The following is a 15,146-nucleotide window of genomic DNA, read 5'->3' as shown; positions in this document are numbered from 1 at the left end:
GGTTCAATACAAGTTAAGCTCACTGGACAGCTTTTGTGGCATAATGTTGAATAAAGCAAAAATGTGAGTTACAGGGAAGCACTTGCAATTGAAGTGAATGGGGCCAATTTTTGGAGGGCTTAAAGACAGAAATGTGAAGCTTATAGTTTTATAGAAGCTTTTACATAACTGTTCTGTTAAAACTCTTATTATTCGAGAAGTGAAGTTGTTCAAATCGTTTTAGAGTTTTACGGCGTTACGCCATCATGGCAACGAAGTTGTAAAATTGTATATAACTTTACACAGAAACAGTTAGCAAGCGATTATATCACATTAAAATCCTGTTATTATTTACGTCTTGTGGCTACACTTTTAAAACACCATCTAAACGTTTACGGGTTGGCCCCATTCACTTCCATTGCAAGTGCTTCACTGTAACTCACATTTTTGCTTTATTCAACATTATGCCACAAAAGCTGTCCAGTGAGCTTAACTTGTATTGAACCCAGAATATTTCTTTAATTGGTTTAATACATTATATTTTATAAAGTATCATTAAGATTGTTGATTAGTTTGTTTAGAAGGAAATATTTTATTCAAAAAAAAAAACCCAATTTCACCCATTTCCACACAGCCTTTTTATTATTTTTTTAATATATAACATTTTATGTGTTGCTCTTAAGCATGCTTGTCCAATTATATCTATACTTCCTAAGCTATGCACTGCAGGTCTTTTATTTTGGGGGGGGGGGGTGCAATATTCCATCGAGTTTTGCACCTTGCTTTTAAGCCATTCCTTGAGACTTTAATAACAAAAATTACGTATTGGATAAAAAAAAAAAAAAGTGAATCAATTCATTTGGGCCAGTGAATAGATTTGGATATCATAACCGAAGATTATTTCTCTCCAGTAATAAAACAAAAATGCATTAGAATTAACACATTACTTCGCTTAGGTTGAAAAGCATCCGCATAATGTCAATAGCATGGATGTATCAACTCTGTAAGAAATTAAAGGCTACTGAAGATCAACAAAACTTATTTATTGCAACAAATATTGCTCTAAAGAAACAGAATAGAATAAGTAACAATGAAAAAAGCAGCAGCAGCCATGTGTGTTTACAGCAGTCGCACAGTCTTTCCTGTGACGGTCAGATAATCTTCATCAGCAAGTGCTCGAAGTGCCTCATCAAACATGTCCTTAGTGATGGCCTGAAACAAGAAGACATCAAAAAATTGTGTTAAATATTTCAAGACAGAGTAGCTTATGCATTAGATTAAATATATGAAAAAACAAACAATAAAACATGCTTACAGCTTCAGACTGGCCACGAAGATCATCAAACAGCTGCTGGTACTTCATAGCTGGTGTTTTGCCCTTTGATTGGATGAGTTTCTTCAGGGCCTGGGCCACTTCCTCTTTACGCTTGCGTGCTGTAGCGCTCATACCTGTCCAACAAACCAATCAAAAACATCAGATACACATTAGAGGAACTTTTTCTTCTTTCATTTAATAAGTCAGACATAAGGGTGTGTACAAGCAGTTAAAGCCCAAACCCGGCAAATAAATGAGAACGTGCAACCAAACATGAACGGTTTGTTTGTAGTAGATCTCCAAGTCATACCTGTGGTGAGGATTGAGATGTCCACGAATCCTGTTCTGGGATCAGTCGCAGACTGTTTCAGTGCCTCTCTGTGGAGTCTCTTGGCTTCTTCCACATCGATGGACTCGACTTTACTGGAGAAACGCACTTTAGCGTGAGCTTCAGCCAATCTGATGAGAGACTCCAGCTGTCGGGGGTAAGCAGACACCATTCCCCTCCCACTGCCGATCTTGCGCATGTCTACGTACGCCTGCAGGGCACAAATAAAAAATGTCAATATTGTACACAAAGTATTAAATACAATATATTTACACTACAACAGGACCCTACGTTATTTATATACCTCAATTAGGGCCTGACTGGCCTCCTCAGAGAGTCTGGGGTGCACAGATGTGCGAGCAAAAGCAATGTAGTCTTTCAGCACAGCCATGTCCAGATGTTCCTCTTCAATTTGTTCTTCACTCTGATAATACAGAGACACCAGGTGATGGGCGAGACGTCTGTCATATGCCTCATCCTGAGGGTCCAGCATCAGGAAGATCAAATCAAACCTGAGAAAAAGAGAAGGGAATATTCAAGTTTGAGTTTTTTTTTTTTTTTTCTTTCAACAGAAATTGTTTTTCGATTTTCATTGAGAGACACAGGTAATTGAGCTTACAAAATTGGTTAACAACAATGCTCAAAATTATTTGGGTAATTCTCATGAATCCTGTCAAGAAAATGTCCTGGTCATTTTTACCTGAAATTCCAAAAAAAATGAAATTATATTTTGCATAAAGAAAATTAAAAGAACTTAAAATTTCGGACACTCAAGCACATTGTATCCCCCAACGCTCATTACCGTAACATCCAAACTTTTTACTATTCCTATTGTTTTTAATGATGATCTTCATTACAATCACGCATGGATTTAAAATTTTTTTTTTTTTAACAGTATTACAGTAAAACAAAAATGCTGTTGTACAAAAGGCAGTACCAACGGAGTACTATTATGTATAAATGCTTTACGATAAAATTTGTACATTGTGGAAATTATATTATAACGATCATCTTTTTTGCATCACGGTAATGAGAACTGGGGGGGGGGGGAGATGTCTGTAACACATCCAAACATTTTACTATACCCATTGTTTTTAATAACGATCGTCATTACGGCATTTTTTTTTTTTTTTTTAACAGTATTACAGTAAAAAATGCTGCTGTACAATTTTTATTAAAATAAGCAAAAAATAAATAACTGCATCGTGGTAATTAGAATTGGGGAGTAAAATGTCTTACACTTTCAAATGTTTTACTGTTTCCATTGTTTTTAATGATGATCGTCCTGACAGTCACACATCAATGTATTTCAGTATTACAGTAAAAAAAAAAAAAAAAAAAGACAATTGATTAAAATCAGCCAAAAATAAGACAATAAATAATTGCATCACTGTAATGAGAATTGGGGAGTAAAATGTCCGTTTTGAATGTTTTACAACTTCTATTGTTTTTAATGATGATTGTCATTACTGTCACACACACATTTTTTATTTCAGTATTTCAGTAAAATCAGCCAAAAAAAAAAAAAAAAGCTTTTTGCAAGGCGTTAAGTATCGGGGGGTAAAATGTGCGTAACAGTCATGAAAATAATGTCACAATGTAAAAAAACATCTTAAAAGCCTAAAAGGCTATACTTTTTTATTTGGGGAGTAAAATAGTATTAGGACAATGTCTTGAGAGGTTTCATGAAAACTCACCCATTTTGCTTGGAGGAATGTGTTAAATTTTGAATGGCCAGCTATCCCATGTTATATTAAGCCACTTTATTAGCCATACATTCTGTACCTTGTTTATTGTTCAATAACCCTGGTTAATGTAATGATTCATCAGAAAACAAAGTAATACAAAAATGCTTTTCATGATGCTCTATCAAAATGCAATAATTTTCTCAGTTTACACACATGTATTTAGCAGATGCTTTTCTCCATGTCTAAAATGAATTCAAAGTTAAGCTGTATGTGTGGACAGGGACAAATAACACGTATCACAGCCTAGCATGTCAGAATCCAATTAAATCCTAAATTAATTCCAAATACATTCCTATATTATTCTCCAATGAATATACTTTTAAGTCTGAAATGTGTCATATCACATAAGTTAAATGCATTGTGATTGCCTTTAGAAGTTGTCATTAAACACTTCTTCGTTCTAATCTAGCATTTGTGTTTTTACCTGGACAGCAGTGTATGAGGAAGCTGGATGTTCTCAATGGTCGTCTTTTTGGGGTTCCACTGAGACTCCACTGGATTGGCAGCTGCGAGGATGGAGGTTCGAGCATTGAGCTGGCAAATGATTCCAGCCTAATACACGCACACACACACACAAAAAAAAACTGCATTAATTATCCATCCTAACAAAATGTATTAATAATTCTCAGAACTTTTTAGAATGGACCTACTGGACTATAAATCCCCCAATGCATCAAAACTACTGCAAGAAAAACTTTGATTTCAATCCAGTTCTTTCCCTCACCTTGGCAATCGAGAGCGTCTGCTGCTCCATAACTTCATGCAGCACTGATCTTGTATTGTCGCTCATCTTATCAAACTCATCGATGCAGCAGATGCCGTTATCGCTAAGCACGAGCGCTCCCGTCTGCAATACCAGCTGTCGGGTTTCTGGGTCCTTCATCACATAGGCTGTGAGACCCACGGCGCTGGAACCCTTCCCAGATGTGTACTGCCCACGTGGGACGAGGTTATACACGTACTGGAGCAGCTGGGACTTGCTGGTGCCCGGATCACCACAGAGCAGGATGTTGACCTCGGCCCGGAAGTTTCCGCGGCCCGTTTGAGTAAAGTCCTTACGGGTTCCACCGAATAACTGCAACAGGATGCCCTGAAAAGAGATGGACAGCTTTTATAAACTTACATCTTGGAAAGAATAAAGGTTTGATTGGATCACTTCAGAAGACATAGATTAACCACTGGAGTCTTATGGATTACTGTTATGCTGCATTTGTATGCTTTTTGGAGCTTCAAAGTTTTGGACCCCATTGACTTGCATTGTATGGACCTACAGAGCTGAAATATTCGTGTTCTGCAGAAGAAAGTCATACACATGTAGGATGGCATGAGGGTGACTAAATGGTGAGAGAATTTTCATTTTTGGGCAAACTATCCCTTTAAATCTTAACTAAAGAAAAACTGAGGCTTTGTCTGAAAGTTTAAAACCGGTTTAAAAAGTTGAAGTTTGACGGTTATTTAGACCGTACGTAATGAATCTTTTAACATCTAAACAGCACTATGGTTTGGCTTTGTCAAGCCAGCATAAGAGCCAACAGACCAAACTCAAGACAAATCTATTGTTTAAAATACTTAGAACTCACTTTCTTGATGTCTTCATGTTCATAGATGCTGGGTGCCAGAGCGGAGGAGAGGCGTTCATAGACATCAGGTTTTGCGGCTAGTTCTTTGAGCACTGCGACTCGCTCTTTGGTGAAGAGTTTCTGCTCACCGTCTTCATCCAGACCGTGAAGACGTTTCTCATCTGTTTTACGGAAGTGAATGGCATCGATGTGCGTCTTGTACACGGACTTCACCTGGCTCTGTCGAGGGTTTAGACGCATGGGCGCTGCTCTGTAAATACCTGAGACACAGGAAACAGACATTCTGGGTTACGAAGAACTTATAGAAATTGACGCTTTTTCATCTAATACCTCGCAATTAGAAATACACAAGGGCTGGAAGCCATGCTGAATTAATAAAGCCATTAAAACATTTTCAGCTTTTCATATTTGTGCTAAGCACAATTTTAAAAACAAAATGAGTAGAACATAGATACAAACATAAGACAAAACAAGACTCTTAAATTAGACCTATAACAAAGCACATATGACAGGTCATACCAGTTATGTATATTCTGTCTCCGGGCTGCACTTTGTCTACCAGGTCGTTGTGTGCGTATACAACTGTGGTATGGGGCGTCTGACCAGCAGGCATGTCCTCTGGAGACTCCTGTAATTTTATCTGTCAGGGAAAAAGATATAAAAAGGACAAAAGGTATAAAGGCAGACATTTCTAACCTTTATGACACCGGGTCACGGCACCAGATTCTAGAGACAAATCTTAATGCTGTCACAAAGGAAAACCTTCCCTAATCAACATATGACGCCAAAACATCCAATTAGCACTATTTAGCAAAGGTAATGGCTCAAATCAAGAAATTCCTTTGATAATAGAAACCATCACTCACCATTTGTTTGTCGGAAAAAGCGGAGCGATTATGAACCAGTGCCATGCTGTGTGTAGTATTGCAGTTCCGGCAGACGGCAGGTTCAGCGATGCGTCCGCGGTCCACCTCCACACGCGTGTTGAATGCACACACCTGACAGCGGAAAAATGCCTCTTGCATCTCTGGGATCAGTTGAGATGTTCGGATCACCATTCCACTGATAGTGATGAGCTGGTCAATATCTGAGAAGATACACATGAGGAGGAAGTGTCATTTCCAATAGGCTCAAAGACCTTATTATTTACACTGACATCTGCTCTTTGTTAAAAAATGTTGGGAAAATACAGAGCTGTTCCGGGATAGTGCATTAGAGAACATAGATGTTTATTAATATGAAAAGTCTATATTAATCCACTTTAAGGACTACTTCACCAAAAATTTACATTCTCTCACTTACCCTCAAGCCATCTCAGATGTGTATGAGTTTTTCTTCTGCAGAACACAAAGATTTTTAGAGGAATATACAATGCAAGTGAATGGTGACCAAAACTTTGAACCTCCAAAAAGCACATAAAGGCAGCATAAAAATGATACATACAACTCCAGTGGTGTAATCCATGTCTTCTGAAGCTAATCAGGTCATTTTGTAATAATATTTGTAAAAATAATTTTGGGTGAAAACAGACCAAACTGCTTTTTCACTGTAAATCTTGACATCAACAGTCTCCTTGGCAATCATGATTTCAAGCTCGATTACACTTCCTATAGCGCCATCTAGTGCTGTGTCAAGCACTAGAAAGTGTAATCAAGCTTGAAATCATGATCGTGCCTAGAGACTGCAATATCAAAATGTACAGTGAAAAAGGAGTTATTTTTGGTCTGTTTTCACCCAAAACCGATTGGATTGCTTCAGAAGACATGGATTAAACCAATGGAGTCTTATTACTTTAATGCTGCCTTTATGTGCTTTTTGGTGACTCAAAGTTTTGGTCACCATTCACTTGCATTGTAAGCTGAGATATCCTTCTAAAAATCTTCTGCATAAGTCAGTTAGTCACTATCATCTGGGATGGCATGTGGGTGAGTAAATGAGAGAATTTTAATTTTTGGGTGAACTATTTCTTTAAACTGCTTGAAAAAAATGCATTTCGATTAGGGATGTCCCGATTCCGATACTGGTATTGGGTTTGATACCGCGCTCATGTACTGGTAGTCATACTCGTAAAAATGCTCTGATACCAAAAACCGATACCATCTAATGTACGAATGTCATTATGTAAACTTTGTGGTAGTTATTTTACCACAAAAGCAGTGATTTAATTATATAAATATATTGTTTGCATGAGTGGCGCACTCCAAAGTTTGTGCACTTGTGAAAGTGTGGAGACAGTGTTGTGCTGATTCCGGCTGCACGTACCTTCTAATTCTCCTTGGCTCATACAGGGAAATCTGTCATGAGCATCAAGCGCTCTGATCGAAGCAGATGACAGAGAACAGAGCGCGAATTCACTTTGTAGCACGAGATACAAATGGAGTACATATTTAATTAAATAGCAGCCTTTACGGTTTAATAATGACTTTGAGTCACGTAGCGACCAGCTTTTTCGGAGTGGGAAGCTCGTCACAACGTCCTTGGTCATAACACAGAAACACTTCAAAATAAAAGCTCAATTTGAAGTGTGATGTACTATTCACTGTTATACGACTACTACTACAACTAATAATAATAAAAAATATTAACTGTATTATATTTAAGCAATATCTTATATCTGTGATGCTCTGTAGTGCAGCACTTTATTTGATACAATATAACTCCAATGTATTTTAGATTGTATTGTGAGGTTCTGAATAAAATCACTTAATTTGACAAAAATAACACAATATCATGTTGTAAATTAATTGTTATACTTTCATTTGATTCAAGTTTTAATGAATTTATTTAAACATCATTTTGATGATAAAATTTAAATAAACTGTTTAAAAAAAAAAAAAAAAAAAAAAGGGTTATCGGCGAGTACAAAAAGCATCTACATTCATACTTGGTCTCAAAAAAAAAAGGTATTGGGACATCCCTAATTTCAATGAATGTATGCTTTTTTACAAATCCCAGTGCGGATTTGTTGTTTGCATTTGATATTACCTTCAGGATTGAGCTCACGCATGTTTCTGGTTTTTACGGCGCTGTAGGGACGCACTTGAATCTGATGCTCCAAAATGGAGTCCGGAAATCGATCGAAGAACAGCTCATTGACTGCCATATCAAAGGTCGGAATGACTTCCTGTAAACACCAACATTTTCAAGTCATCAATTACAGCAACAATAAAAAGACCAAGACTTCAGGGACTAGTTATATTCTACATTAGTCGATTAGAGATTTCACTTGCAGCCGCTGTTGGTCTTACCTGTGGATAGCAGACCAGCTGACGGTACAGATCAGCATCAAATGTTTGAATATGACTGCAGTTCACATTCAACACAGGCTCTCCAACAACACTGATCTGAAAATACACACAAAAAACAATACGATTACTGCTATTATGTATTGGTGCGTCACCATACATGAAAATCTAAGCCTAACTTACATCTCTATTCTATTAAAAATGGTAAAATAATGTCCTTTCCCCCAAAATCTCTTTCCAATCAGTTCTGTGAATCTCACCTCATCCAGTTTCTGCATGTATAGAGGCTCATTCAGATTCAGACCGGCACTCTCCTCCTCTCTGGAGTTGGGATCAATGAAACGTTGAAGGAAACGCTGCACAAAAAAACAAAAACAAAAAACACAAATTGGTCATTTTCGCAGGAATGCTACGTTTGACTGAAACAGCTGTGGATGCTTTCCAAAAACGTCATCCGCACCTGAAACTTTTCCTTGCAGGTCCCCACATTGACATCAGTCCCCCAGATCACAAGTCTCTGTCCCGCTCCCTGCTCACTGCCAGGCGCTGCGTCTCCAGATGGCTGAAAATGGAGACAGATCCAATAAAATAAAAAAAAATACAATGAAAAAATTTCTCAATGTCTTGCTCAACAGGAGCAAAGTATTTAATGAAGTGATAAATAAATAAAAGACTATCTATCTGTGACATCATGGAGTATTAACAACCTCAAACACAAAGACACAAAAAAAAAAAAAAGAACTTTCGCTCACCGGTTCAGAGTGCATGTCGACCTGCGGAGCCTTCCGCACTGATCCCAGATCAGCCCTCTGACGGGCCGGAGTCCCACGTATTCCGCTGCGGGGAGTTCCTTCCACCCTGGAGCTGGGAGTGCCGTACATGAGCGGAGAACTTGCATCGATCTCACTCTGCACGACTGAAAGAAACCAATCCAGATATATAGAAATCTTCATTAGACTAATCTCAAAGAATTAAAACCTACATTTTTCAAATTACCTCTAAAAATCTGGATAAATGCTTTGGTTCAAAGCTAAATAATCGCTGATTATGAAATCATGCTCCCATGAACACAATAACAGATATATCTGGAATGAGAGTATAGATGTTACCAGAGCGTTGGGCCACAGGACTGGAGAACAGCGACACATCCTGTGCGGCGGGACTCTGGTTGTCCATGGCCGGAGATGTGGGCATGGGCTGCAGCTCTGTGGACGTGTCATGGGCTCTAGAGCGCTGGGACGGTGGGGACAGAGGGTCCTCGCTCGCAGCTGTACACACAGAAAATGACAGCAGTCTAAATGTGTACTTAGAAATTGCTAATAAGCTGTCTGGCATTTATGAACCTTTGATTTCCCCATGCATGTCGATGTTTGTGTGCATTCAAGAAAAAATAAATAAATAAATATATAAAACGTACGGGTTGGAGGGTCTCTCTTACGGCTGCTCTGAGACGAGGATGGTGAAGACATCTTGATTCAAATCTGAAAAGGTAAAGCACACAATAAGTGAACTGAAACCAAAATGTTATATCAATCTTAGTAATTACTATTATATAAATAATTGTTATTAACATTAGCAAATTATATTTTGTTCATTCAGATAGTTAGAAATGTAAAAAGTGTTATTCAAACACTGAACGTGAACTACTGATCTGCAAGATTTTTAATGACATTTTAAAGTAAATATAAAGTGTTACTCTTTATTAACCTGTTTATTTAACAGTAATTCATTCCTCATTCTATTATTAAGACTTGTTAGTTTGTGTAACTGATTACTCCCTATTGAAAGCAGAAATCAATAATAAAAAAAATAAAAAAATTAGTCACTTCAAATTCAAAAAGAAATTAATCAACATCACTGCAGTTTATACTGTACAGAAAAGTATTATTGTGTGGATGCAACAAGAGCTTTAATTAAACACACAAGGACAAGAACTCATTTTGTAAATAGACAACATTAAAGCCAGACTAAAATAAATGCCTGCAATTGATTATTGGACAGGGACATTAGACAATAAAAATACTAATTACATGCACAGAAAACATAAATGGGTAGATAAACAATACACACAAAGGCATATAAACAGAATGCTTATTATTTAATCACGATTGGAAAAGTAAAGATGAGTTTTACGAGTAAGTAACTTCGTATATTATAACAATCCTAAAGTACCAGTGAACATAATAGAAACAACATGTGCCATTATTCATCACAACAATGATTTCACGATTAAAGTTCCTCAGTTTTCCACCCTGCACTTTAATTTCGCACAATGTACATTAACTCCCTATTATTCAAAGCCTTGTTTTAAGGTTATTGTGATTCTGTTTATTTTCAATAGTGGCTTAGAGTTTACAGAGAAATAGCACGTACCTTCAGCAATGTTTCCTTTCCAGCGTTAGCGGTGGCGCGAAACTGGCGGTGACGTATATTTCGCGGGGAAATTTAGACCAATCAAGAATGTACATTTCTTGCTATCGGTCCAGAGGGGGGACAAGTGTGCTACTTGTGTACATATATCCTCTAAAAAATTACCACTGCGTATATTATATCATAAAATGGTACATATAGATTTTTAAAATAATACTAAAGCCTTTTAAAATGTTCTTAAATGTAGACTAACAATTTTAGGAGGCCTGTTATAAAAAGGGCTAATCAACTGTTTGGTATCGTCCGACATTTTCGCGGGAAAGAAATAACAGCGCAGAATAAATAGAGGTATTTCCACTTACATCCACTAGATGGCCATGTGGTTGACAAAATAATCCATTTCATTCCCCAAAAATTCAACCTGAGTTGAGGACAGGATTTTCCCATGTCACATGTCTCCGGTGGTTGCATGAAAAAACATGTACAACTATAATGAAACATTACGACTTTACAGTGTAGTGAAAACACGGAAGAGAAAAAACAATATTCAAAAGCTCACTGCAAAAATATGAGTCATGAAAATAGCCAAATGATAAATATTAAAAGTTATAATTTGTATATATTATTATTTGAAAAAAATAAATACAAATAAATAAAAACTATATATATATATATATATATATATATATATATATATATATATATATATATATACACACACACACACAAAATGTATACCTTGAAAGTCCATTCAATAATGGTAAATAAGTACACATATTTATTCATATTAATTATTCATATTTATCATGTCACTTTAGATAAAATGCATAAATGTAAATGTAATTTACATTTAAACGCGTTCACAGAGTCCATATTATTGTTAATAATAATAATAATAATAAATAAATAAAAATGTAAATACTTGCATAAATAATAAATACAAATACAAATATTATTAATTCTAATTTTCATGTATTATTATTTATACTTAACATTAATAATACTTAGTATTTAGGCTATATTTGATTATTATTAATGATAATATTTAGGCTATTTAAATGCATTCAAACAAGTTTCTTATGTCAAGAAAAAACATATTAATCTTAACGTTTTAACGTGTTTTCTATGTCATAGAACTCATTGTTGCCTAAATTAATTTAATAGCAGGTCTCTGAGTATGCGCAATATCTTCCGCGTATAATGTCCGGATTTGTTCAAAATTTAATTAAATGTAATTTCATTAATTTCTTTTCACATTTCTATATGGAAACACCATGTGCCGAAAGTCTACAGTGATGTTATGGTGTTAAAATATATATATATATATAAACAGCTCTTCGAACTTTTTACTAACTGCGTTTTAAAAGATTGTCTCGAGTGTGCTGGTGCTGGTAGGCGTTCAATGCACACCCGTCTCTCCTCAAATAGGAGCCCGGGCGGAACATGTGACTGACACTGAACATTCACTGGCTTCTGGAAGGGGGTGGCGACCTTGTGACGTCAGCAGTGTGCTTGTACTTATGCACGAGGACAGCTCAGTTTAGATAGAGAGCTGCGTGGACTTTAACACCTGTTCAAGAGACGATCAGACAACGTGCGAACTTGAACGCAGAGGTGAACTTTTGGAAATATTGGGCGCATAAGAGAAGAGGTGTGATTGCAAAAGAAGTTTAACTTTTGGACTGCCTGGGACAATTTAACCAGCAGGGATCTGCTTGCGTTGGGTTATTTTCCTACCCATTGAGTGATTTTTTTGTGTATTTTCACTGCGTCCATGTCTGACATATACAACCTGGACTCGCCACCATGCAACATGAGCTGGGCCATGGAGCCAGCCAACTTCTATGATAATAAAGTGATGCCAGGGGATGCCAAGACAAGAATGCCAGGGGGTGAGCATGGCATCGCCGCGGACAACAACAACAGCAGCAGCATGGTGGAGCTCAGTAACGCCCCTGCCGTTTACGACGACGAGAGCGCCATCGACTTCAGCGCGTACATCGAGTCCATTTCCACGGTGCCCCTGGAGATCTGCAACGACGAACTCTTTGCAGACTTGTTTAACAGCACTGTCAAGCAAGAAAAGACTGACTTTTACATGCCCAGCCACGCGCTGCTGGGAAGCACACATGGCACCTATGCGCAAAAGAGCTTGGAGAGGCAGCAGCACCAAGATGGGGTCTTTGGAAAAGGCGCGTTTTGCGCACCGGTCAAGAATGAGGCGGACTGGAGTGACAGTGACCTGTCCTCCTCTTTACCGTCGCAGATCGAGACGTGCGCGCAGACTTCGGTGAGCCTACACACGGGTCAACCGACGCCGCCCACCACGCCAGAACCCGAGGCTATAAGCCAGCCATCCAGAAGGTTGGGTAAGGAGAAGGGCAAAAAGACAACCGACAGGCACAGTCCGGAGTATCGGCAGCGACGCGAGAGGAACAACGTCGCCGTGCGTAAAAGCAGGGACAAGGCGAAGCAGCGCAACTTGGAGATGCAGCAGAAGATGATCGAGTTGAACGCGGAGAATGAGCGCCTGCACAAAACCATCGATCAGTTGACACGAGAACTGAGCAGCCTCAGAAACTTCTTTAAACAGCTGCCCGAACCTGCGTTTGGCACGGGAACCGGGGCGCGCACGGCTGTTGACAGTCGGTGACGCCCCCCTTTCCCCAAAACAAATCCTGCCAATAATCTCTCAAACATACCTCAGTGGACTCGAATTATTGTTTTCTGTGACAGACGTGTTTTCAGTTACACATTGGATGACTTTGGACTTTCGCACTGAACAGCGATTATTTTTGTGAATTTATTTTCTTGTTTTTGTATTCTAAATTATTACAGAAAAACTGCATATATATGTTTTTATGGTACCTGTTTTTTTTTTGTTTTTTTTTATTCCAAAACTTTGTATTAATGCCAGAGCATGTTTTGCAATTTTACAGTGTGTATAAATGTATAATAAAACGATTTAAAAATGTAATAAAATCTCGATCTGCTCCATGTGAACGCGCATGTGTGCACGGAAGGGCGGGGCGGGGCGGGTCTAAGGGGGCGTGGCTCCCGGAAAGTAGTAGCTGTCAAAATTGAACACCACAATGGGACCATGTGTTGTAGCATTGGGGAAAAAAAATCTATATGCATTAAATAGTGCAAAAACACTAAATCAGATTTATTAGTTATGTAAAAACTAAATAATTTCAACAATGCTGTGGTGGCATTAAACTTTATTTACATAACTGTCATAGACAGCAGTAAACAAATATGTAATACAGACCAGAAGCATGAACCTATTTCTACAAATAATATAAATTAAACACACTATCATTTGGCTATCAGCAACATAGCTGGTGTTTGATTGACAGCATAGCAATTGCCATTCATTAATTTAGCTTATATTGAACATCACATTAGTATCTTTCATACTAATAATAATAGTTTTGCATTTCTGGTTTGGTAACTAAAGGGTACAGGAATGGCCACCATTCAAAAAGTAATTTGGTCCAGGTAGTACACAGTTAAACTATATTTGTAAATAGAAGCTTGCTTTCTTCCCCCTGCATCAATTGGGAATTAGGGCAGACCAGTTTGAACTCATTACTCTTTTTGAACAATAATGACAAATAAGTGTGCCAGTCAGTGTAGGTCAAAGGCTTAACTCCTCCAAACCCATCCAAACAGTGTGACTTTGTTTGACGACATGGATGAAGGCATCGAAAGGACCGATCTCCATCCCAAGAACATTTTCCACACTACAAACCTTTAAGGCAAAAAAATACAATATTAAAAGCTGACATTTAACTGTCAGTTATGCACTGTAATTGAAACATTGGCGAAGCACAATTGTGAAAATGATTAAGACTAGTACAGGTCTACAGTCATGCTGCATTTTATCATTCATTACACCTAAAGAAATCAAAATGATTGACATTGACAGTTTCACATGTTGTTGGAAGATTCTTGAAGGCATAAAGATAATGTGACTATGAGGTTTTAACTTAAGGGTGATGTATGCAATTTTTGAAGTAAAAATACCTTCTATCCCATCTTGTAATTTGCAGAGACAAACATAAGTCAGTTGCGGAGGAGTGTAACAGTCAAAAAGCTTACCTGTCTACTTCTTGTTGAGTTTAGGAGAGACATTATAGTATTTTGCTGCAACTGTAAACACATGCATGCAACCGTTAATATCATAATTGTATTCTTAAAATGTGGCAGAAATAAAAATAAAAAAAAAACTATGAAACCATACTGTTTTCTGTTAACACACAGAGACATGAACTTAGAATTCCGGGCCTTAGGAAATCAACCCTGTCTGACCGTCTCTAATCAACTCTCTTGGGAAATCTGCACTTGACATGTGCTGTATAACAGTGTTTGACAGAATCATCTTTAGAGCTTCATTTATGTAAATGCAATGATTCTTTTACCAAAACACATTCTTGTTTTATACTTTTTCAAGACAACCTGCTGAGGCTTTTTAATGAAATGTCCATATAAGCAAGTATTACAGACAATATGATATTCTAAGAATAGAATAAATAAACATCTGTTGCTACGCATGAGGTTTATTTTAGAAAAACAACA

At 37.5% G+C, this 15,146-nt stretch overlaps 2 protein-coding genes across 2 annotated transcripts; one reads left to right on the top strand and one right to left on the bottom strand.

Moving 5' to 3' along the window:
• Positions 1-1,001: 1,001 nt before the first annotated feature.
• Positions 1,002-10,634, bottom strand: LOC127431492 (DNA replication licensing factor mcm4). Its single transcript, XM_051681926.1, has 17 exons — positions 10,569-10,634; positions 9,613-9,676; positions 9,305-9,463; positions 8,948-9,111; positions 8,656-8,757; positions 8,456-8,551; positions 8,199-8,294; positions 7,936-8,074; positions 5,817-6,037; positions 5,470-5,590; positions 4,951-5,210; positions 4,095-4,460; positions 3,795-3,922; positions 1,927-2,134; positions 1,605-1,833; positions 1,295-1,428; positions 1,002-1,191 (listed from the first exon to the last, which is right to left on the bottom strand). Exons 2-17 carry the CDS (start codon positions 9,662-9,664, stop codon positions 1,099-1,101), a joined length of 2,568 nt encoding a protein of 855 aa, XP_051537886.1. The 5' UTR covers positions 9,665-9,676; positions 10,569-10,634; the 3' UTR covers positions 1,002-1,098.
• Positions 10,635-12,101: 1,467 nt separating this feature from the next.
• Positions 12,102-13,562, top strand: LOC127431499 (CCAAT/enhancer-binding protein delta-like). Its single transcript, XM_051681938.1, has one exon. It carries the CDS (start codon positions 12,340-12,342, stop codon positions 13,216-13,218), a length of 879 nt encoding a protein of 292 aa, XP_051537898.1. The 5' UTR covers positions 12,102-12,339; the 3' UTR covers positions 13,219-13,562.
• The last annotated feature ends 1,584 nt before the right edge of the window (positions 13,563-15,146 follow it).

This window comes from Myxocyprinus asiaticus, chromosome 41 (assembly GCF_019703515.2).
Source record: "Myxocyprinus asiaticus isolate MX2 ecotype Aquarium Trade chromosome 41, UBuf_Myxa_2, whole genome shotgun sequence".
Taxonomy (NCBI): Eukaryota; Metazoa; Chordata; class Actinopteri; order Cypriniformes; family Catostomidae; genus Myxocyprinus; species Myxocyprinus asiaticus.
The sequence above is the reverse complement of the archived record's forward strand: the minus strand, read 5'-3'. Positions and strand labels throughout refer to the sequence as shown.

What these genes read in the sequence shown, in the direction of transcription:
- LOC127431499 (XM_051681938.1), top strand. Translation starts at nt 12,340, where the DNA reads ATGTCTGACATATACAACCTGGACTCGCCACCATGCAACATGAGCTGG.
- LOC127431492 (XM_051681926.1), bottom strand. Translation starts at nt 9,664, where the DNA reads ATGTCTTCACCATCCTCGTCTCAGAGCAGCCGTAAGAGAGACCCTCCA. An exon ending in CCTGCAAGGAAAAGTTTCAG is followed by an intron (nt 8,552 to 8,655) that starts GTGCGGATGACG and finishes TTTTTTGTGCAG; the next exon opens with CGTTTCCTTCAACGTTTCAT. An exon ending in CATCTCAATCCTCACCACAG is followed by an intron (nt 1,429 to 1,604) that starts GTATGACTTGGA and finishes TTTGTTGGACAG; the next exon opens with GTATGAGCGCTACAGCACGC.